This window comes from Bombina bombina, chromosome 3 (assembly GCF_027579735.1).
Source record: "Bombina bombina isolate aBomBom1 chromosome 3, aBomBom1.pri, whole genome shotgun sequence".
Lineage (NCBI taxonomy): Eukaryota > Metazoa > Chordata > Amphibia > Anura > Bombinatoridae > Bombina > Bombina bombina.
Window position 1 is genome coordinate 1144139231 of NC_069501.1, and position 23344 is coordinate 1144162574.

Here is a 23344-nt window from a genome sequence, read left to right on the forward strand (position 1 = left end):
CGTAACAAGGAAGCTTGGCGTTCTGGCGAGATGCCATGAGATCCTGTTATGGTTTGCCCCAACGTTGAATCAACTGTGCAAACACCTCCGGATGGAGCTCCCACTCCCCCAGATGAAAAGTCTGTCGACTTAGAAAATCCGCCTCCCAGTTCTCTACTCCTGGGATATGGATAGCTGATAGGTGGCAAGAGTGAATCTCTGCCCAACGAATTATCTTTGAAACCTCCAACATCGCTAGGGAACTCCTTGTTCCCCCTTGATGGTTGATATAAGCTACAGTCGTGATGTTGTCCGACTGAAATCTGATGAACCTCACTGCCGCTAGCTGAGGCCAAGCCTGAAGAGCATTGAATATCGCTCTTAGTTCCAGAATGTTTATCGGAAGAAGAGCCTCCTCTTGAGTCCATGACCCCTGAGCCTTCAGAGAGTTCCAGACTGCCGCCCAGCCCAGAAGGCTGGCATCTGTTGTTACTATTGTCCAATCTGGCCTGCGGAAGGTCATACCTTTGGACAGATGGACTCGAGATAGCCACCAGAGAAGAGAATCCCTGGTCTCTTGATCCAGATTTAGTAGAGGGGACAAATCTGTGTAATCCCCATTCCACTGACTGAGCATGCAGAGTTGCAGCGGTCTGAGATGTAGGCGGGCAAACGGCACTATGTCCATTGCCGCTACCATTAAGCCGATTACTTCCATACACTGAGCCACCGAAGGGCAAGAAGTAGAATAAAGAACACGGCAGGAATTTAGAAGTTTTGACAACCTGGCCTCTGTCAGGTAAATCCTCATTTCTACAGACTCTATCAGAGTTCCCAGGAAGGAAACTCTTGTGAGAGGGGATAGAGAACTCTTCTTTTTGTTCACTTTCCACCCATGAGACCTCAGGAATGCCAGAACAATGTCCGTATGGGACTTGGCAATTTGGAAATTCGACGCCTGTATCAGAATGTCGTCTAAGTAGGGGGCTACTGCTATGCCCCGCGGCCTTAAGACCGCCAGAAGTGACCCCAGAACCTTCGTAAAGATTCTTGGTGCCGTAGCTAACCCAAAGGGAAGAGCCACAAACTGGTAATGCCTGTCTAGGAAGGCGAACCTGAGAAACCGATGATGATCTTTGTGTATCGGAATGTGAAGATAAGCATCCTTTAAGTCCACGGTAGTCATGTTTTGACCCTCCTGGATCATAGGTAGGATGGTTCGAATAGTCTCCATCTTGAAAGATGGGACCCTGAGAAATTTGTTTAGGATCTTGAGATCTAAGATTGGTCTGAAGGTTCCCTCTTTCTTGGGAACCACAAAGAGATTTGAATAGAATCCTTTCCCCTGTTCCTCCTTTGGAACTGGGTGGATCACTCCCATAACTAGGAGGTCTTGAACACAATGTAAGAATGCCTCTCTCTTTATCTGGTCTGCAGATAATTGTGAAAGGTGAAATCTTCGTTTTGGGGAAGAAGCTTTGAAGTCCAGAAGATATCCCTGGGACACAATTTCCAACGCCCAGGGATCTTGGACGTCTCTTGCCCAAGCCTGGGCGAAGAGAGAAAGTCTGCCCCCTACTAGATCCGTTACCGGATCGGGGGCCAATCTTTCATGCTGTTTTAGAGGCAGCAGCAGGCTTCTTGGCCTGTTTACCTTTGTTCCAAGCCTGGTTAGGTCTCCAGACCGGCTTGGACTGGGCAAAATTTCCCTCTTGTTTTGTATTAGAGGAAGATGATACCGCGCTCGTCTTAAAGTTTCGAAAGGCACGAAAATTAGTTTGTTTGGTCCTTAATTTGTTAGACCTATCCTGAGGAAGGGCATGACCTTTTCCTCCAGTAATATCAGAAATGATCTCCTTCAGTCCAGGCCCGAATAGGGTCTGCCCCTTGAAGGGAATATTGAGAAGCTTAGACTTTGAAGTAACGTCAGCTGACCAGGATTTAAGCCATAGCGCCCTACGCGCCTGAATAGCAAAACCTGAGTTCTTAGCCGCCAGAGACTCAAACCAGAAGGCTGCAACAGCAGTGACTGGGGCAATGCATGCAAGAGGCTGGAGAATAAAACCTTGTTGAATAAACATTTTCTTAAGGTAACCCTCTAACTTTTTATCCATTGGATCTAGGAAAGCACAACTGTCCTCGACGGGGATAGTTGTACGCTTAGCTAGGGTAGAAACTGCTCCCTCCACCTTAGGGACCGTTTTCCATAAGTCCCGTGTAGCGGCATCTATTGGAAACATTTTCTTAAAAATAGGAGGGGGAGAGAACGGTACACCTGGTCTATCCCATTCCTTAGTAATAATTTCTGAAAACCTTTTAGGTATTGGAAAAACATCAGTGTAAACAGGCACTGCATAGTATTTATCCAATCTACACAATTTCTCTGGCACTATAATGGTGTCAGAGTCATCCAGAGTAGCTAAAACCTCCCTGAGCAACACGCGGAGGTGTTCAAGCTTAAATTTAACTGTTGACATATCAGAATCAGGTTGAAGCATCTTCCCTGAGTCAGAAAAATCACCCACAGAAAGAAGCTCTCCTGCCTCAGCTTCTGCATATTGTGAGGGGATATCAGACATAGCTACTAAAGCGTCAGAGTGCTCTGTATTTTTTCTAGCCCCAGAGCTGTCTCGCTTTCCTTGTAACCCTGGTAGTTTGGACAATACCGCTGTAAGGGTATGATCCATAACTGCCGCCATGTCTTGTAAAGTAAACGCCATGGGCGCGCTAGATGTACTTGGCGCCTCTTGAGTGGGAGTCCCTTGAGCGGGAGTCAAAGGTTCTGACACGTGGGGCGAGTTAGTCGGCATAACTTCCCCCTTGTCAGTTTCCTCTGGTGATAAATCTTTTAAAGACAGAATATGATCTTTATAACTTAAAGTAAAATCAGTACATTTGGTACACATTCTAAGAGGGGGTTCCACAATGGCTTCTAAACATAATGAACAAGGAGTTTCCTCTATGTCAGACATGTTTAAACAGACTAGCAATGAGACCAGCAAGCTTGGAAAACACTTCGATAAATGTAAACAAGCAAAAAATAAAAACGGTACTGTGCCTTTAAGAGAAACAAATTTTGTCAGAAATTGAAAAACAGTGATAAAAAGCAGAAAATCTTACAAAATTTTTACAGTGTGTATAATAGACTAACAGAGCAGTGCACCCACTTGCAAATGGATGATTAACCCCTTAGTTTCAAAACCGGATCAAAAAAACGATATAAACGTTTTTCAACAGTCACAACAAACTGCCACAGCTCTGCTGTGGCCCTACCTGCCCATATAACGACTTTGAAAGGCACAAAAACCCTTTAGAGAGGTCCTAAGTGTTCAGGGGACTCCTTCAGGGAAACTGGATGTCTCAAGTTGCAAAAGCTAATGTGCATTTAGGTGCGAAAATAGGCCCCTCCCAACCTGTATTCACAGTGAGAGGGCCTAACAAAACTATCCCTAGGCAAAATCTAGCCAGCCATGTGGAAAAAACTGGGCCCCAATAAAGTTTTATCACCAATATGTATAAAAAAAAAACGTTTAAACACTTCCAGCAAACGTTTTATTTTTCAGTAATGTGAGAAAGTAATAAAAATATTACCTTTTACAGCAAGCATGATACTAGTCGTTATTAAATCACTGTAATCAGGCTTACCTTAAATAAATCCGGTATTAACAGCATTTTCTAGCATATTCATTTCTCTAGAAAAATGTAAACTGCACATACCTCATAGCAGGAGACCCTGCACGCCATTCCCCCAGCTGAAGTTACACCTCTCTTCAGTTATGTGTGAGAACAGCAATGGATCTTAGTTACAACCTGCTAAGATCATCAAAAACCACAGGCAGACTCTTCTTCTACTTTCTGCCTGAGGCTAAAATAGTACAACTCCGGTACCATTTGAAAATAACAAACTTTTGATTGAAGATAAACTAAATAAAAACCCCACATCTCTCTAGCTACTTCCTTTCTTGTCGAGAGCTGCAAGAGAATGACTGGTAGTGGCAGTTAGAGGAGGAGCTATATAGACAGCTCTGCTGTGGGTGATCCTCTTGCAGCTTCCTGTTGGGAAGGAGAATATCCCACAAGTAATGGATGATCCGTGAACTGGATACACCTTACAAGAGAAAATTGCACATATCAAAAGGGGGGGGGGGGTCTGATCAATGGTTAAGTCAGGGGCCCCAAAATTTCTAGTGGCGGCCCTGCTTGAGGTTTGTCTCTGGTGTGTTACCTTTAGCTTATTTTTTGTTTTACTATGGGTGATTGTTAGCTTGATGTACTTCATTGAACAATTATATGATTTTTGTTGCCAAATAGAAACTTTTTGACATATTTATGTTTTGTAGCAAGAAAAATTTAAATAGTTTGAAGAGAAATTGTAAATAAGAAAAAAAAATAATATCTACTTACCTATTATGCAGGTACTTTAGGCCCTAATTCATGTGTACAGTAATGATCAGGAGATTAGAAAAAGAACTAAACTAAAGAAACATGATTACTGCAAATAAACGTATTAAATAAAATGAAATCTAGACTAACTTTTTGAAGGAAACAGTATTTTGCAACTTCAGCATCTTCTGCAAAATTGGACACCTCATCATCGCTGACAGTCCTATAATAAGATAAAAAAATGTGTTGGTATAGTTTTCACAAGAACATATAGGGCAAGATAACAAGTGGAGTGGTTAATGTTTCCGCTCAAGTGAAAAGCGGTTTATTGTGGGTGTTTGCGCTTGTCGGGTTTACCGCTTGTATTAAGTGTTGAAAGTAAATGCGATCGCTTGACTGCAATCGCAATTTACGATAGAATGATTACCGCATCCTTAAGAGCTCTGTTTAAATGTTTCGGGAAACAAAAAAGTTGCACAAAACATATCAAAAATACAATACAAACTACAGTTACATTCATAATATCACTATCTTAAAATATGTATATATATATATTTAAAAATGAGATTTCATGTCTTTGAAAAAAAAAGGCAGCCAAAGGGCTTTAACATAGAGATACATACATATACATGTCTAAAATGTATATGTATGATCGTATGTATATATATATATATATATATATATATGTCTACATATGTATTTATATGTGTATATATGTATTTACAGACACATATGAACATATACATATTTATATACATAAATATATATGTACGCACATATAGACATATATATATATATATATATATATATATATATATATATATATATAAGTGGATTGGAGCCTTTTGCAGTTAAGCAGATGAAAACATATTAAAGCATATTTATGCAATATTCATTAAGTGTTATACCGTGCATTTACTCTAAATAATTTACATTACAATGTTCTGCACATAGCAGAATATGTTCTATTTTTTCATAAATATTTTTTTCTATATATATCTGGTACAATATATATCTATATATATATACACATATATATATATATATATATATATATATATATATATATATATATATATATATATTAGATTTAGATCCCATTTTATATCTGCCCAGGCTATACCTCCTAGGTGTCTTTTCTGGGGGTTCTGTGAGCAGTTGGGTGTAGTTGGTTAGAAAACTCTGCTATCCACTTGTTTGAAATAAGTTTGTGCCTGTGCTCACCCTGACCGGTCAGTTTTCTGTATGTAGAATTTTGTATCTAGATTTATGTATATTTATTTTAAATATATGTTCTTACCTGCTTACACATTCTGTGCACTTACTTTTTTTTAAATTTTCACATGTTGAGAGACTTGTGGTGTGCTCACGGGGCGAGATGTCACTGATTTACAATAAAAATTTGTTGTTAAATTTCCATTTGAAGAGCTTTTATTTTTGAAAAGAGTGAATTCCCTGTCTTTTTGCAGCAAGATTTCCTTCTTGTTTATCTTTTCTTATTCTGTTTCATGATTATATATATCAAACAACTTTTCCAGCAGCCAGGGTGCACTTTAAAATGTATACAAAAAGTCCAGCAAAAAAGGCACTCACTGTTCACATAAAATTGTGAGTTTTTGGGATTAGGATGCTTTGTATGGCTGACATTTGACAAAGATGTTATGTAAACACCGAAACGGTATGTCTTTTTAAATTTTTGCATACTTATTAAAAGTAAAATTTTATGTGAACAGTGAGTGCCTTTTTTGCTGGACTTATATATATATATATATATATATATATACAATTATATATAGATATATAAATGTCACATGACAATAAAATATTGTGAATATTCAAACGAAGAGTGCCGGAGCGTTTTGATCTAAAAAAATATATATATGAATATCTATTTAAGAAATACATAGAACATATTCTGCTATGTGCAGAACATTGAAATGTGAAATATTTACAGAAAATACACAGTATAAATTAATAAATATTAATATTTTCATGTCGGGTTAGTGCAGGGTGGTTTTTTTTTAACTTTTTTTGCTCCATTGACTTCTATGGGGGAATATGTGAACGCACATGCAATATACTAAGTTCAGCTTCTTGCTCTCGTCGGGTTAGCGCATGAGCGAAAAAGTTTACTTTCAACTCTTAATACCAGTGCAACCAGATGAGCGCAAAAAAGCCGAACTTCAAGAAGTTAATGCTCAAGCGAGAGCGTTAATTAGTGTTCCACTTGTAATCTGGGGCATAGAGTGTTTTAATTATTTCATTTGCAGTTAATACATTGATCTCAGAAACATTCAGTTGCTATAACATAGTTACAAGGCTGCAATAAACAGATTTAAATGACAATGCATTCATGTAGTCATTTTAGGATATGAACTGCTGCTGTCACAAAAATAGCATAAAAGACAGATGGTTTAAACAGGTCCAACGTGTGTCTATTTCATGTTTTTTGTATCTAAATCTTCCCCCAAGCACTCCACACAGAACAATGTATCTCAGATTTTGCAGCACTTTTACTAGGAATATTATAGATTAATCTTAAAGTATATGTTTGTTCTAGGGCCTAACATGCATGATTGGTTACCTGCAGATCTATTATTCTAAGGGGAAGAATATTTTATAACTGTAGGGGAGATTTAAAGGGGCATTACACACTTTGAGATGGCAATATAAAATGATAAATCATATATATATATATATATATATATATATATATATATATATATATATATATATATATATATATATATATATATATATATATATATATATAAAAGTCTGCAGTAAACTTTCATTATTTTGTCCCCTTTTCCTTCAATTCCATTCTGTAATTGTCATCTTTTCAGTTTCTGTTAGAAATGTATGTGCAGAAAATTGTTATATTCCACACACCCATTGACTGCACACTCTAGTGACCTATTTATAATTGTTCCTAATTGGCCACAGCAGAGAAGGTAACCTAAGTTACAACATGGCAGCTCACATTATCTTATAGACACTAAAGATTTACACACTTATTTCGTCTATTTAAACAGCTAATGAAACTTTAAACAAAAATACATCTACATGTTATTCTCAGACTAATCTTTTCTTTCAATGCATCAATTTATCTAGCATTTAGTGTTTAATGTCTCTTTAAATGAGTTTATGTGGCTTGAAGTAAGTAAAAAATCCGTTTGGAAAGGATAGAATTACATTTTGTAAAGGAAATGGCCTTGTCAGTCACCAGCAAGACTCATGCCCATCCTTGGGGAAGGATATAGCTAGTAGTATCTTGACTAGGTAATGATATGCGTCTCAGGATTAGTTAGCTGATGAGTAGTTTTGTGTAACAGAAGTTGAGGCTGAGGAATGATGCAGTATAAGGCCTACTAAGTGGGCCCCTAGCAATAATGTAGAGGCAAGGATGAAATACAGCTAGGCTTAGTTAGGGGCAAGCAACACATGGTAAAAACAAAATGTAATAATATACTGAACCTTATGAACATCTACCCCAAGTTCTAACCTAGTCAAGTTACTCTCTAATCCAAACTAGATATTGATTATACTTACCTACATGTTAAAGGGACAGTACACAGTAAAATAGTTTTTCCCTTAAAAGGGACATTCCAGCCAAAATTGGAATCCACATGGATGCTTTTAACTTTTGAATAAAAGCATTTTTGTAATGTATTAGCAAAAAAACAAAATTTATGCTTACCTGATAAATTTATTTCTCTTGTGGTGTATCCAGTCCACGGATTCATCCATTACTTGTGGGATATTCTCCTTCCCAACAGGAAGCTGCAAGTGGATCACCCACAGCAGAGCTGTCTATATAGCTCCTCCCCTAACTGCCACCCCCAGTCATTCGACCGAAGACAAGCAAGAGAAAGGAGAAACTATAGGGTGCAGTGGTGACTGTAGTTCAAAAATAAATAACACCTGCCTTAAAATGACAGGGCGGGCCGTGGACTGGATACACCACAAGAGAAATAAATTTATCAGGTAAGCATAAATTTTGTTTTCTCTTGTAAGGTGTATCCAGTCCACGGATTCATCTATTACTTGTGGGATACCAATACCAAAGCAATAGGACACGGATGAAGGGAGGGACAAGGCAGGCGCTTAAACAGAGGGCACCACTGCCTGTAAGACCTTTCTCCCAAAAATAGCCCAGAGGAAGCAAAAGTATCGAATTTGTAGAATTTAGAAAAGGTATGAAGCGAAGACCAAGTCGCCGCCTTACAAATCTGTTCAACAGAGGCCTCATGTTTAAAAGCCCAAGTGGAAGCTACCGCTCTAGTAGAATGAGCTGTAATTCTTTCAGGAGGCTGCTGGCCAGCAGTCTCATAAACCAAGCGGATTATACTTCTTAGCCAAAAAGAAAGAGAAGTTGCCGAAGCCTTTTGACCTCTCCTCTGTCCAGAGTAGACAACAAACAAAGCAGATGTTTGACGAAAATCCATCGTAGCTTGTAAATAAAACTTTAAAGCACGAACCACATCAAGATTGTGTAATAGACGTTCCTTCTTTGAAGAAGGATTAGGACATAGTGAAGGAACAACAATCTCCTGATTGATATTCTTATTAGATACCACCTTAGGAAGAAAACCAGGTTTGGTACGTAAAACTACCTTATCTGCATGGAAAATCAGATAAGGGGAATCACACTGTAAAGCAGATAACTCCGAAACTCTTCGTGCTGAGGAGATAGCTACTAAAAACAGAACTTTCCAAGATAAAAGTTTAATATCTATGGAATGCAAAGGTTCAAATGGAACCCCTTGAAGAACTTTAAGAACTAAATTTAAACTCCATGGCGGAGCGACAGGTTTAAACACAGGCTTGATTCTAACTAAAGCCTGACAAAACGCCTGAACGTCTGGAACATCCGCCAGACGCTTGTGCAAAAGAATAGACAGAGCAGAAATCTGTCCCTTTAAGGAACTAGCTGACAATCCCTTCTCCAATCTTTCTTGGAGAAAGGATAATATCCTAGGAATCCTAACCTTACTCCATGAGTAACCCTTGGATTAACACCAATGAAGATATTTACACCATATCTTATGACAGATTTTCCTGGCTTTTGAGCCTGAACTAAGGTATCAGTGACCGACTCGGAAAAACCACGCTTTGATAAAATCAAGCGTTCAATCTCCAAGCAGTCAGACGCAGAGAAATTAGATTTGGATGCTTGAAGGGACCTTGAAGAAGAAAGTCCTGCCTCAGCGGCAGAGTCCATGGTGGAAAGGATGACATGTCCAACAGATCTGCATACCAAGTCCTGCGTGGCCACGCAGGAGCTATGAAAATCACCAAAGCTCTCTCCTGCTTGATCTTGGCAATCAGACGAGGGAGCAGAGGAAATGGTGGAAACACAAAAGCCAGGCTGAAGGACCAGGGCACTGCTAGAGCATCTATCAGCGCTGCCTGGGGATCCCTTGACCTGGACCCGTAACAAGGAAGTTTGGCGTTCTGACGAGACGCCATGAGATCCAGTTCTGGTTTGCCCCATAGTTAAATCAGTTGGGCAAATACCTCTGGATGGAGCTCCCACTCCCCCGGATGAAAAGTCTGCCGACTTAGAAAATCCACCTCCCAGTTCTCTACTCCTGGGATATGGATAGCTGAGAGATGGCAAGAGTGAACCTCTGCCGATAGAATTATCTTTGAAACCTCCAACATCGCCAGGGGGCACCTTGTTCCCCCCTGATGGTTGATATAGGCTACAGTCGTGATGTTGTCCGACTGAAATCTGATGAACCTGACCACAGCTAGCTGAGGCCAAGCCTGAAGAGCATTGAATATCACTCCTAGTTCCAGAATGTTTATCGGAAGGAGTGCCTCCTCCTGAGTCCACGAGCGCTGAGCCTTCAGGTAGTTCCAGACTGCACCCCAGCCCAGAAGGCTGGCATCTGTCGTTACTATAGTCCAATCTGGCCTGCGGAAGCTCATCCCCTTGGACAGATGGACCTGACATAGCCACCAGAGAAGAGAATCCCTGGTTTCTTGATCCAGATTTAGTAGAGGGGACAAATCTGTGTAATCCCCATTCCACTTACTGAGCATGCAAAGTTGCAGCGTTCTGAGATGTAGGCGGGCAAATGGTACTATGTCCATTGCCGCTACCATTAAACCGATTACTTCCATACACTGAGTCACTGAAGGACGAGAAGTGGAATAAAGAACACGGCAAGAGTCTAGAAGTTTTGACAATCTGGCCTTCGTTAGGTAAATCTTCATTTCTACCTAATCTATCAGAGTCCCTAGGAATGAAACTTTTGTTAGAGGTGATAGAGAATTCTTTTCTTCGTTCACCTTCCACCCATGGGACCTCAGAAATGCCAGAACAATGTCCGTATGGGACCTGGCGATTTGAAAAGTCGATGCCTGTATCAGAATGTCGTCTAAGTAAGGGGCTACTGCTATACCCCCCGGCCTTAGGACCACTAGGAGGGACCCTAGAACCTTTGTAAAGATTCTTGGTGCCGTGGCCAACCTGAAGGGAAGAGCCACAAACTGGTAGTGCTTGTCTGGAAAGGCAAACCTGAGAAAACGATGATGATCTTTGTGTATCGGGATGTGAAGATAAGCATCCTTTAAGTCTACGGTAGTCATATATTGACCCTCCTGGATCATAGGAAGGATGGTTCGAATAGTCTCCATCTTGAAGGATGGGACTCTGAGAAATTTGTTTAAGATCTTGAGATCTAAGATTGGTCTGAATGTTCCCTCTTTCTTGGGAACTACAAACAGATTTGAATAGAAGCCCTGCCCCTGTTCCTCCTGTGGAACTGGGTGGATCACTCCCATAACTAGGAGGTCTTGAACACAATGTAAGAATGCCTCTCTCTTTATCTGGTTTGCAGATAAATGTGAGAGAGATGAAATCTCCCTTTTGGGGGAGAGGTTTTGAATTCCAGAAGATAACCCTTGGACACAATTTCCAATGCCCAGGGATCCTGGATATCTCTTGCCCAAGCCTGGGCGAAGAGAGAGAGTCTGCCCCCTACTAGATCCGTTTCCGGATCGGGGGCTGCTCCTTCATGCTGTCTTAGAGGCAGCAGCAGGCTTTTTGGCCTGTTTCCCCTTGTTCCAAGCCTGGTTAGGTCTCCAGACCGGCTTAGACTGGGCAAAAGTTCCCTCTTGTTTTGTGTTAGAGGAAGTTGAAGCTGCGCCACTCTTGAAGTTTCGAAAGGGCCGAAAACTAGGCTGTTTGGTCCTTAATTTGTTGGACCTGTCTTGAGGAAGGGCGTGACCTTTTCCTCCAGTGATGTCAGAAATGATCTCCTTCAGTCCAGGCCCGAAAAGGGTCTGTCCTTTGAAGGGAATGTTGAGAAGTTTAGACTTTGAAGTCACGTCAGCTGACCAGGATTTAAGCCATATCGCCCTACGCGCCTGAATAGCAAAACCTGAATTTTTAGCCGTTAGCTTGGTTAAATGAACAACGGCGTCAGAAACAAATTAATTGGCTAGCTTAAGGGCCTTAAGCTTGTCAATAATATCTTCCAACGGGGTTTCAACCTGTAGAGCCTCTTCTAGAGACTCAAACCAGAAAGCCGCAGCAGCAGTGACTGGGGCAATGCATGCAAGAGGCTGGAGAATAAAACCTTGTTGAATAAAAATTTTCTTAAGGTAACCCTCTAATTTCTTATCCATTGGATCTAGAAAAGCACAACTGTCCTCAACAGGGATAGTGGTACGCTTAGCTAGAGTAGAAACTGCTCCCTCCACCTTAGGGACCGTCTGCCACAAGTCCCGTGTAGCGGCGTCTATAGGAAACATCTTTTTAAAAACAGGAGGGGGAGAGAACGGTACACCTGGTCTATCCCATTCCTTAGTAATAATTTCAGAAAACCTCTTAGGGATTGGAAAAACATCAGTGTAAGTAGGTACTGCATAGTATTTATCCAATCTACATAATTTCTCTGGGACTACAATAGTGTCACAGTCGTCCAGAGTTGCTAAGACCTCCTTGAGCAATATGCGGAGGTGTTCAAGCTAAAATTTAAATGTAGACATATCAGAATCAGGTTGAAGTAACTTCCCTGAATCAGAAAAATCACCCACAGATTGAAGCTCCCCTGCTTCAGCTTCAGTACATTGTGAGGGTGTATCAGACATAGCCACTAAAGCGTCAGAGAGCTCTGTATTTATTCTAGTCCCAGAGCTGTCTCGCTTTCCTTGCAATCCTGGCAGTTTAGATAATACCTCTGTAAGGGTATGATTCATAACTGCCGCCATATCTTGTAAGGTATATGCAATGGGCGCGCTAGATGTACTTGGCGTCCCCTGAGCGGGAGTTATAGGCTCTGACACGTGGGGAGAGTTAGACGGCATAACTTCCTCCTTGTCAATTTCTTCTGGTGATAATTTTTTTAAAGCCAGAATATGGTCTTTGTAATCTATAGTAAAATCAGTGCATTTGGTACACATTCTAAGAGGGGGTTCCACAATGGCTTCTAAACATAATGAACAATGAGTTTCCTCTATGTCAGACATGTTTAAACAGACTAGTAATGAGACCAGCAAGCTTGGAAAACACTTTAATAACTGTGAACAAGCAAAAAATAAAAACGGTACTGTGCCTTTAAGAGAAAAAAACAATCACATAAACTGCAAAACAGTGAAAAAAGCAGTTAAATCTACGAAATTTTTACAGTGTGTATAATATACTGAAATAGCATTGCACCCACTTGCAAATGGATGATTAACCCCTTAGTTTCAAAACCGGATAAAAAAAACGATATATCCGTTTTTAAACAGTCACAACCAACTGCCACAGCTCTACTGTGGCTCCTACCTGCCCATACAACGACTTTGGAAGGCACAAAAACCCTGTAGAGGGGTCCTATATGTCAGGGGACTCCTTCAGGGAAGCTGGATGTCTCAAGCTGCAAAAACTACTGCGCAATTAAGGCGCGAAAATAGGCCCCTCCCAACATGTACTCACAGTGAGAGGGCCTTAAAAAACTATCCCTAGGCAAAATCTAGTCAGCCATGTGGAAAAACTGGGCCCCAGAATAAAGTTTTATGACCATATGTAGTAAACGTTTATATACATCAAGCAAACGTTATATCTATTAAGTAATGAGAGTAAATAACAAAAATATTACCCTTTACAGCAAGCATGATACCAGTCGTTATTAAATCACTGTAATCAGGCTTACCTTAAATAAATCAGGTACTGTCAGCATTTTCTAGCTTATCTCTCTAGAAAAATGTAAAACTGCACATACCTCAGAGCAGGAAACCCTGCACGCTATTCCCCTAACTGAAGTTACCCATCTCTTCAGTTATGTGTGAGAACAGCAGTGGATCTTAGTTACAACCTGCTAAGATCATCAAAAAACTGCAGGCAGACTCTTCTTCACCTTTCTGCCTGAAGCCAAAATAGTACAACTCCGGTGCCATTTGAAAATAATAAACTTTTGATTGAAGATAAACTACATTAATTCACCACATCTCTCTAGCTACTTCCCTTGTCGAGAGCTGCAAGAGAATGACTGGGGGTGGCAGTTAGGGGAGGAGCTATATAGACAGCTCTGTTGTGGGTGATCCTCTTGCAGCTTCCTGTTGGGAAGGAGAATATCCCACAAGTAATGGATGAATCCGTGGACTGGATATACCTTAGAAGAGAAATGCTTCTAATAAAAGCTGTTTCAAAGGTGTATTTACGTATGCACCGTGCACCAGCATTTTAATCACAGCACTTGCTCAGAGAGCCTATGGTGCTTGTACCATCTGGTAACGACTCAGTTTGTTTATTTCTGATATGACATAAGCCCCACTGGTGCTCTGAGCAGCTGCCGTATTAAAAAATGCTGGTGCACTGAAAATATCTGGCAATGCTTCACATGCACGTGCAGAGAAAAATGTTAACACTAAAACAGTGATAACTTTTACTAGAAGCATGTTTGCAAATACGTGTGTATTGTAAATATCTTTTTAATCAGAGATTCAATTAATCTATGTGCATTTAAATTTTGACCGGAATATCCCTTTAATGTATTTTCAATGACTTATTATACCAGCTGCAGAATATAAAATGTAGGAGAAATTGCATTTTCAGGTTTATTTGAGTGTATGAAGTAGCTGGTTTTGTGCTTTTAAACCTCATTCTATTGAAATGGTTTGGACTTGCAGGTAATATCATATCTCATTATGTTATCACTTTGTGTACACACACATGTACTTCCTTATCTTATATTTGCCTAGAAAACAAAAGCTTAAAGTGACAGTCAAGTCCAAAATAAACATTCATGATTTAAATAGGGCATATAATTTTAAACAACTTTCCAATTTACTTTTTTTTTTTTCAACCGATTTTATTTAGTTTAAATTTACAGTGTGGAAGGCGCAGCTTCCCTTGAACAGAATAAAACAATCAGTAATGTTTTACAATATAAAACATACAGTCAAAGAAAATTAAGAAAGAAAGTCTTCTTACAAGATTACGTTTACTTTTCTATGGTCTTTTATGGAGAGTTAAAGGGACACTGAACACAATTTTTTTATTTTGTGATTCAGATAGAGCATGACATTTTAAGCAACTTTCTAATTTACTTCTATTATCAAATGTTCTTTATTCTCTTGGTATCTTTATTTGAAATGCAAGAATGCAAGTTGAGATGCCGGCCCATTTTTGGTGAACAACCTAGGTTGTCCTTGCTGATTGGTGGATAAATTCATCCACTAATCAAAAACTGCTGTCCAGAGTCTGAACCAAGAAAAAAGCTTAGATGCCTTCTTTTTTATATACAGAGAACGAAGAGAAAAATAGCAAGAGAACGAAGAAACATTGATAATAGGAGTAAATTAGAAAGTTGCTTAAAATTGCATGCTCTATCTGAATCACGAAAAAAAAGTTTTGGGTTCAGTGTCCCTTTAAGAAAAAAAGAAGAAAGAAAAGAATGAAATTACTGCTTAGTACTGACTTATATGTATTGTTGTAAGTATAAAAGTTGGTTCACGACTCATCCAATTTTATAGAGCAAACCTAGCTAATCCTATGTGTTTCATGTATATATTTAGATACTATGTGACTGATTTAAATGACTTTACATTTATTTACTGTCATTAAACGGATCTATTGCAACTATTTATGTGTGAGTATTTATTTCTTAAAGTATTGTTCCCAAAGATTCATCATTTCTGCAAACACGTCCATTTTAGCGTTTTTGATATAGTAGTATTCTTCTATTTCTAGAAACTCTATCCATATGGTTATGGATGGGGCTTTCTTGCTTTTCCAGTTTTGAGCTAAGAGGTATTTGGCGCTGTTGGTCATTATGTAAAATAATTTGAGGTAATGTTTGTTTTTTATTTTAGGAGGCTTATTTAAAAACCAAAATTAAAGGGTCTAGAGGGAATTAAATTTCTAATGTGTTTTCTATTTCTCCTATGATAGTTCTCCAGAAATTCTGGATAGTATTTAGTATTACACCACCACCACATATGGGCCATATTGCCATATCCATATCCGCATCTCCAGCAACATTTAGATCTGTTATGGTATAGGTGTTGTAGTTTGGTTGGAGTGCGATACCATCTGTGTAATATTTTGAAATTAAGTTCTTGTATTGAGAGAGAGATTGAGGTTTTTGTGACATTGTGGAAAGTTGATATGCTAGTTTGTGGTAGTATTCTACCTAGTTCATGTTCCCATTTTTCTAGAAAGGGGGGTATATATCCCGGTGGGTTGAATGTCAATATATTGTAGATTGTTGAAAGGATATGTGTTAGTGAAGGGGGTCGTAAACAGAGATTTTCAAAGTTAGTTAGTGGTCTAACCATATTTATTGAATGTTTATGTTGTGTAATAAAGTGATGCACACAAGAGTATGTGAACCAGTTGCGAAAACATTGGTATCCCTTATCGATTAATTCTGGTTGAGTTAGTAGTTTTTCGTTAGATAATAGAAAATGTATTGGGATGTCTCTATAGAAGGTATCTGGAGTATCACTTAAAGTATGTAGCCCTAATGTAAATTGTCCATTATCTATTAATGATGTTAAAGGTGAGGGTCTCGAGCATATATAGGAGTGTGTGTCTACAATGGCTTCCCATATCTTATATGTTTCTGCTATCAGCGGAAAATTAATGGTTAATGTCTCCAGATTCCAACATAGTTTACCTAAATGTGGTATGTTTGAGATTAGGTGTTCAAATTGTACCCACCGTTTATGTTCATAATGTGTGAACCAATCGACAATCTTTTGAAAAAATATGGCTTGGGGGTATTTGGCTATATTGTGTATCCCTAAGCCCTCTTGGAGTTTGGGGGTTTGCATAATTGTTCTATTTATTTTAGGAGGTTATCTATGCCAAACAAAGTCACTAAAAGCTTTTTGTAGAACCCACTCCCACTCCCATGTTTTTCTTCTTAAATAGAAAGAGTCCTCATTACTTTTGGGAGAACAATACCCAAGCTATAGAGGACACTGAATGCCAAGACGGGAGGGTATAATAGGCGGCCCATTCTGAGGGCCCCAAGCCTGAAACCACTGCCCACAAAAACCCCAGCTTTGTCCGAAGCCGAAAGAACTTTAAAAGGAAAAAGCCCTGAGGATACTGATCCGCAGGTAGTCCAGAGCCTAGCTAGAGACAGCAAAATCGGACAGTCCCAAAAAATCGGACAGTCCCAACAGTCAGTCCCTCACTAAAGAAGGGAACACCAGCCGAAACTCCCAAAGGGATAGGATCAGGAGAACCAAAGGAAAAAACCGAAAGGTCACAATCCATAAAGGAAAACCCCCTAAAGCGAGCCCAGCTCACAAGGGCTCAAATGGGTCCCGACAGACAAGGGGAGACTACGCCTAGACCAGGAAAAAATGCAGGTATAGGACTAGGCATAGAAACAGAGAAAACTTTCTCAAAAACGTTGTGCAAAAGCACCAAAACACAACAGAAGACGGAGTCCTCACATAGTCCAAAATTGGAAGACTGAAGTATTCCGCTACAAAAAAATGTGTAACAGACCCAGACGAAAAACCCTGAGTCAAGCACACGCCGCCATCCTTAGGATGACACAGAGAATACTTGCCGAGAGCAAAAGCGGCCAGCAAAAAAGAAGATTGCAAAAGACAACTCCCAGACAAAGGGCACACTCTAGGCAATCTAAGCCGCCAGACCTATCCCACAGGTCTTCTAAAAAAGGGGGAATCATAACCTCCACGAGGTCCCCCAAGACAGAGAAGTGACACCCAGAACCCGAGGTGGAGCAATCCTAGACCCCCTGCTTATAAGCTAGCTAGCTACTATGCCCACCTAGATCCTGGAGATGACAACGACTCTCAGAACTCACTCCCAGCAACGCAGGTCTGAAACAGGGGAACAAAAGAACCCCAAAACCAGCTAAAAAACGAGCAGAGAATGGCCACAGCCAATCCAACAGAGCACGGGTGCAACCCGACTCCTTAGAACAGACAACAGGACCGTAGACCCAAAGGATCTAGCAAAAAGGTCCAAATTAGTTTTGACACGGAGCCAGCAAGACTCCAAATGGAACGTAAAACCCTGTCAGGGTATTTTCCGTGTTGTGTTTGCCATGTGCTGCTGGCAGCCATTTTACTCACCTCTCTTCCTGACTATAATGCATTGTGGGGGATGCTGCTCATTTCTTGCACTTCCTTTTATGGCCAGACTGGTGTGCATCATCCGTATGAGACAGGATGCAGTCTCAGAATTGTGATGTCATCACTTATTATTTAAAGGGCCTCTTTTCAGTATGCTTTGCCTTTGCGTTGTCTCAGACCTGTTTGTGAGAGTTCCTGTGTATTACCTGGCTGCCTAACGTCCTTCCTGGTTCCTGATCCCTGGCTTGTTCCTGACTCTGCCGTTTTCCTTTTTCCCGATTCCGGCTCGTCTGAATATTTGCTTTGGCTCCTAACTCGGCTCGTCTGACTACCAGCTCTGGTTTTGACTCCTGGCTTGCAATTTGACTTGTGGACTTTTTATTATTTTTTGCTATTAATAAAGGTGTGATTATTTTTGCACTTCTCCTCTCAGTCCGATTCCTGGCACCCTGACATTACGCAAAGGCTGCTAATTATCCACCTTTACCTGCCATCATTTCCAGGATGGATGTACAGGATCACCGCTTGGATCAATTTGCACTAGCCCTGCAAACCCTGCTGACTCGCACTGCACATTTAGACCAAAGTGTCCCGCAAGTTATGGCTGCTCCTGTTTCCACTGCTGCACCTATGCCTACCAGGAGCATGTCCGGTTCTGCACCTCTACCTCAGCGATATGGAGGCGATCCTATTCAGTGCAGAGGGTTTTTGAACCAGGTGGGCATTTATTTTGAGATGTTACCTCAGGCGTTTCCCTCTGACAGAGCTAAGGTGGGATTTCTCATCTCGTTACTCTGACACAGCTCTTGCCTGGGCTAATCCCTTGTGGGAGACTAATAAACCTGTGATTTCCAATTACCCTGAATTTGTGGCCTCCTTTCGAAGGGTATTTGATGTTCTGGCTCGCTCCTCCTCTGCTGCTAAATGACTCATGTCCATTCAGCAAGGTACAAGATCTGTTGCTCAGCATGCTATTGAGTTCCGTACGCTTGCCGCAGAGGTAGGTTGGAACAATGAAGCCCTTGTTGCCGCCTTCTTTCATGGGCTCTCTGATGCGATTGAAGATGAAGTTGCTGCCAGAGATTTACCAGAGGATCTCGAGGCATTGGTGTCTTTTTTGATCCTAATTGACAGACTCAGAGAGAGGCCCTCTTTCAAGGAGCACTTGCGGAAGCCTCCTGTTCCGTTGTCTCCTACGTGTTCGTTCCCACCCATGCCTCCCTCTCCTCCCATGCCTCCTGGTCCCGAGTCACCAGGTAGTGCTGAGCCGATGCAGTTGGGATTCACGCGTCTCTCTGTGGCGGAAAGGGCCTTTAGGAGGAGGGAGGGGCTCTGCCTATATTGTGGGTTACAGGGCCACCTTTTGAAGTCTTGTCCTACACGGCCGGGAAACGCTCACACCTAAGGTCCTGTCGGGGGCAAACCTTGGGTGGTTTATCCTCGTCCCCGGAACCGCTTAAGGAGAAACCTTTGGTCACGGTTGTCCTTTCCTGGGTAGACTCCTCCATAGTCACTCAGGCTCTTGTTGACTCCGGTGATGCAGGCTATTTAATTGACAGTGCTTTTGTATCCAAGCACTCCATTCCTGTTTTGCCTCGGTCCGTTCCGCTTGCTATTGGCTCCTTCAACCCGCACTCGTTACTCACGAAACTGCTCCGTTGTCCATGGCTGTTGGGGCTCTCCATTTTGAAACCCTCCAGTTCCAGGTGATAAACTCTCCGCATTTTCCAGTTCTTCTGGGTTATCCCTGGCTCCAAAAGCACAATCCCAGTCTCGACTGGCGCAGGTCCGAAATGTTGTCGTGGTCCCCGCAATGTATTTCCACTTGTCTTTGGAAACCAGTTAAAGTCTTGTGCACTTCTTCTGTATCTCAATTGCCAGAGGAGTACCGAGAGTTCCTAGACGTGTTTGACAAGGTGCGTGCCAGTATATTGCCTCTTCACCGGTCTTACGATTGTGCCATAGACCTGCAACCCGGAGCCATTCCTCCTCGGGCCGGGTGTACCCTCTGTCTGTTGCAGAGAATTGTGCTATGGAGGAGTATGTTGCCGATGCTCTGTCGCGGGGGGGATCATCCGCAAATCCTGCTCTCCTGCAGGGGCTGGCTTCTTCTTTTCGAAGAAAAAGGGTGGCGAGTTAAGACCATGTATCGATTATAGGGGTCTTAATCATCTTACCATTAAGAATGCTTACCCTATTCCGCTCATTACGGAACTCTTTGACCGCCTCAAGGGAGCTACGGTCTTTACTAAACTTGATTTGAGAGGAGCGTACAATCTCGTTAGGATTAAAGAGGGTCACAAATGGAAAACCGCATTTAACACCAGGAGTGGGCATCTTGTAATGCCCTTTGGCCTATGCAATGCTCCTGCTGTTTTTCAGGAATTTATTAATGATGTCCTACGAGATATGTTGCAGCAGTGTGTTGTGGTGTACGACATCCTCATACACTCACCCACACTTGAGGCTCATTGTTCTGATGTTACACGGGTTCTTCAGAGACTACGTGAGAACAGCCTATTTTGTAAACTCGAGAAATGTGAGTTCCATCAGACTCAAGTAACCTTCCTAGGTTATGTTATCTCCGTTGCAGGGTTCTCCATGGATCCTGACAAGTTATCTGCAGTTCTGCAGTGGCCTCGCCCAGTTGGTCTTCGGTCTATTCAGCGTTTTTTGGGGTTCGCCAATTACTATAGAAAGTTTATTAAAAACTTTTCTTCCTTGGTTAAACCTATCAAAGACATGACCCGTAAAGAGAATGATCCACTCCATTGGTCACCTACTGCCATTAAGGCCTTTGATAGTCTTAAGATTGCCTTTGCTGCCGCTCCAGTTCTGGCGCATCCTAACCCTGTCCTGCCTTTTGTTCTTGAGGTCGATGCGTCTGAGACTGGAGTAGGTGCCCTCTTGTCTCAACGTCCTACGCCTGACGGTTCCTTGCATCCGTGTGTTTTTTTTTCTAAGAAATTGTCTCAAGCGGAGTGCAATTATGAAATTGGCGACAGGGAATTACTGGCCATAATTTTGGCACTCAAGGAATGGAGGCATCTTCTTGAGGGTACTAGCTTGCCGGTGCTCATTCTTCCAGACCACAAGAATTTAACTTATCTATCTGAAGCAAAACGTTTGTCGCCCCGACAGGCCAGATGGGCGCTATTTTTGTCTCGGTTTAAGTATGTGGTCTCCTACCTGCCTGGTAGTAAGAATGTTAGGGCTGATGCCCTCTCTCGACAATTTTTGCCTCTGTCCAAGGAGGAGTCTGTACCTACTCCTGTTATACCTCCTGACCATATTTTTGCTACCATATGTACTAATTTGACTTCTCCCTTGGGGGAGGAGATCCTGGCTGCACAAACCAATGCACCTCCTGAGAAACCTAGTGATAAGTGTTTTGTTCCTGAGAATCTTCAAGCTAAACTTTTGCACACTTACCATTATCCTAAAGCCGCAGGTCACCCAGGCAATGATTTGGTCTGTCACTCGACAATTCTGGTGGTCAGGTCTTTGTTCTGATGTTGCTGTGTATGTTGCCTCCTGCTCAGTTTGTGCACAGAATAAGACTCCTCGACGTCTTCCTGTGGGTCTTCTTCAACCTATTGCTAATGGTGAGCGTCCTTGGGCACATCTTTCCATGGACTTCATTGTCGAGCTCCCTATTTCCAATGGCAATACTGTTATCCTTATGGTGGTTGACCGTTTTTCTAAAATGTCACATTGCATTCCCTTGATGAAGCTGCCTACCACTCAGGAGCTTGCTTCAATTTTTGCCCGGGAGGTCTTCCATTTACATGGGTTACCTTACCCAAGGAGATAGTGTCGGACCGGGGTAGCCAGTTTGTCTCCAGATTTTGGCGTTCCTTTTGTGCTCAAATGGGGATCCAGCTTTCCTTCTCCTTGGCATATCACCCTTAATCCAATGGGGCTGCAGAACGGTCTAATCAAGCTCTGGAACAGTTTCTCCGTTGCTATGTCTCAGATTATTGCAATAATTGGTCTGAACTGTTACCTTGGGCAGAGTTTGCTCGTAATAGTGCTATCAATGCTTCCTCCAAGTTATCCCCGTTCATGGCGAATTATGGGTTTCAACCATCCTTGTTGCCTGATTCATTCATGTCTCAGGGTATTCCAGCTTTGGAGGAGCATCTCCGGCAACTCCGTTCCACATGAGTGCAGATTCAGGATTGCCTTCATCGTTCTATGCAGTGCCAAAAGTTCCAGGCTAATCGTAGGCATCTGCCCACACTTTCCTACCAGGATGGTGAGAGAGTTTGGCTGTCCTCCCGCAACTTGAACCTTTGTGTGCCTTCCAATAAAGTGGCTCCCCGTTATGTTGGTCCTTTTCGGATACTCCGACGGGTTAATCCTGTGGCCTACGCTCTTGACCTTCCTCCTGCTATGCGCATCTCCAATGTTTTTCATGTCTCCCTCTTGAAATCATTGGTTTGTAATCGGTTTACCACTGTGTTGCCTCGTCCCCGTCCTATCTTTGTTGATAACCATGAGGAGTATGAGGTCAGCAGCATTATTGACTCTCGTATGTCCAGGGGCCGTGTACAGTATTTGGTTCACTGGAGGGGCTACAGTCCGGAGGAGTGTTCTTGGGTTCCCTCCTCTGTGCCTTCCATGCCCGTTTCCCCAATAAGCCTTTTGTCCTCCCGCGGGGGAGGGTTCGTTGAGTGGATGGTACTGTCAGGGTTTTTTCCCTGTTGTGTTTGCCATGTGCTGCTGGCAGCCATTTTACTCACCTCTCTTCCTGACTATGGTGCATTGTGGGGGATGATGCTCATTTCCTGCACTTCCTTTTAAGGCCAGACTGGTGTGCATCATCCGTGTGAGACAGGATGCAGTCTCAGAATTGTGATGTCATCACTTATTATTTAAAGGGCCTCTGTTCAGTATGCTTTGCCTTTGCGTTGTCTCAGACCTGTTTGTGAGAGTTCCTGTGTATTACCTGGCTGCCTGACGTCCTTCCTGGTTCCTGATCCCTGGCTTGTTCCTGACTCTGCTGTTTTCCTTGTTCCCGATTCCGGCTCGTCTGACTATTCGCTTTGGCTAGTGACTCGGCTCGTCTGACTACCAGCTCTGGTTTTGACTCCTGGCTTGTTATTTGACTTGTGGACTTTTTATTATTTTTTGCTATTAATAAAGGTGTGATTATTTTTGCACTTCTCGTCTCAGTCTGATTCCTAGAACCCTGACAAACCCAGAGAGAATATCCCTTTCAGCTAGGGAAACTCCCAGCTCCCACCACCTGAACAAGGAGAAGCCTGAAGAAAAGGAACTGCATCTCCATAAAAAGGAGACTAAACTATCACCCTAGAAGGGGAAAAGGCAGCACCTTCCACAAGCCACAAAGTCACAGGTTAAAGGAGATATCAATCCCCAACTCAGAAGCCCTGTTGAAAGGGATTCCCCTAAAAAA

At 41.8% G+C, this 23344-nt stretch overlaps 1 protein-coding gene across 2 annotated transcripts in view; it reads right to left on the minus strand.

Moving 5' to 3' along the window:
* The window catches only part of PARP4 (poly(ADP-ribose) polymerase family member 4), a 516705-nt gene that overhangs the window by 431555 nt on the left and 61806 nt on the right, over positions 1–23344 (minus strand). For both annotated transcript variants that reach the window (XM_053708536.1, XM_053708535.1), the window contains exon 5: positions 4513–4585. In XM_053708536.1, coding sequence (XP_053564511.1) covers positions 4513–4585 — 73 coding nt within the window. The remainder of the gene's footprint in view (positions 1–4512; positions 4586–23344) is intronic.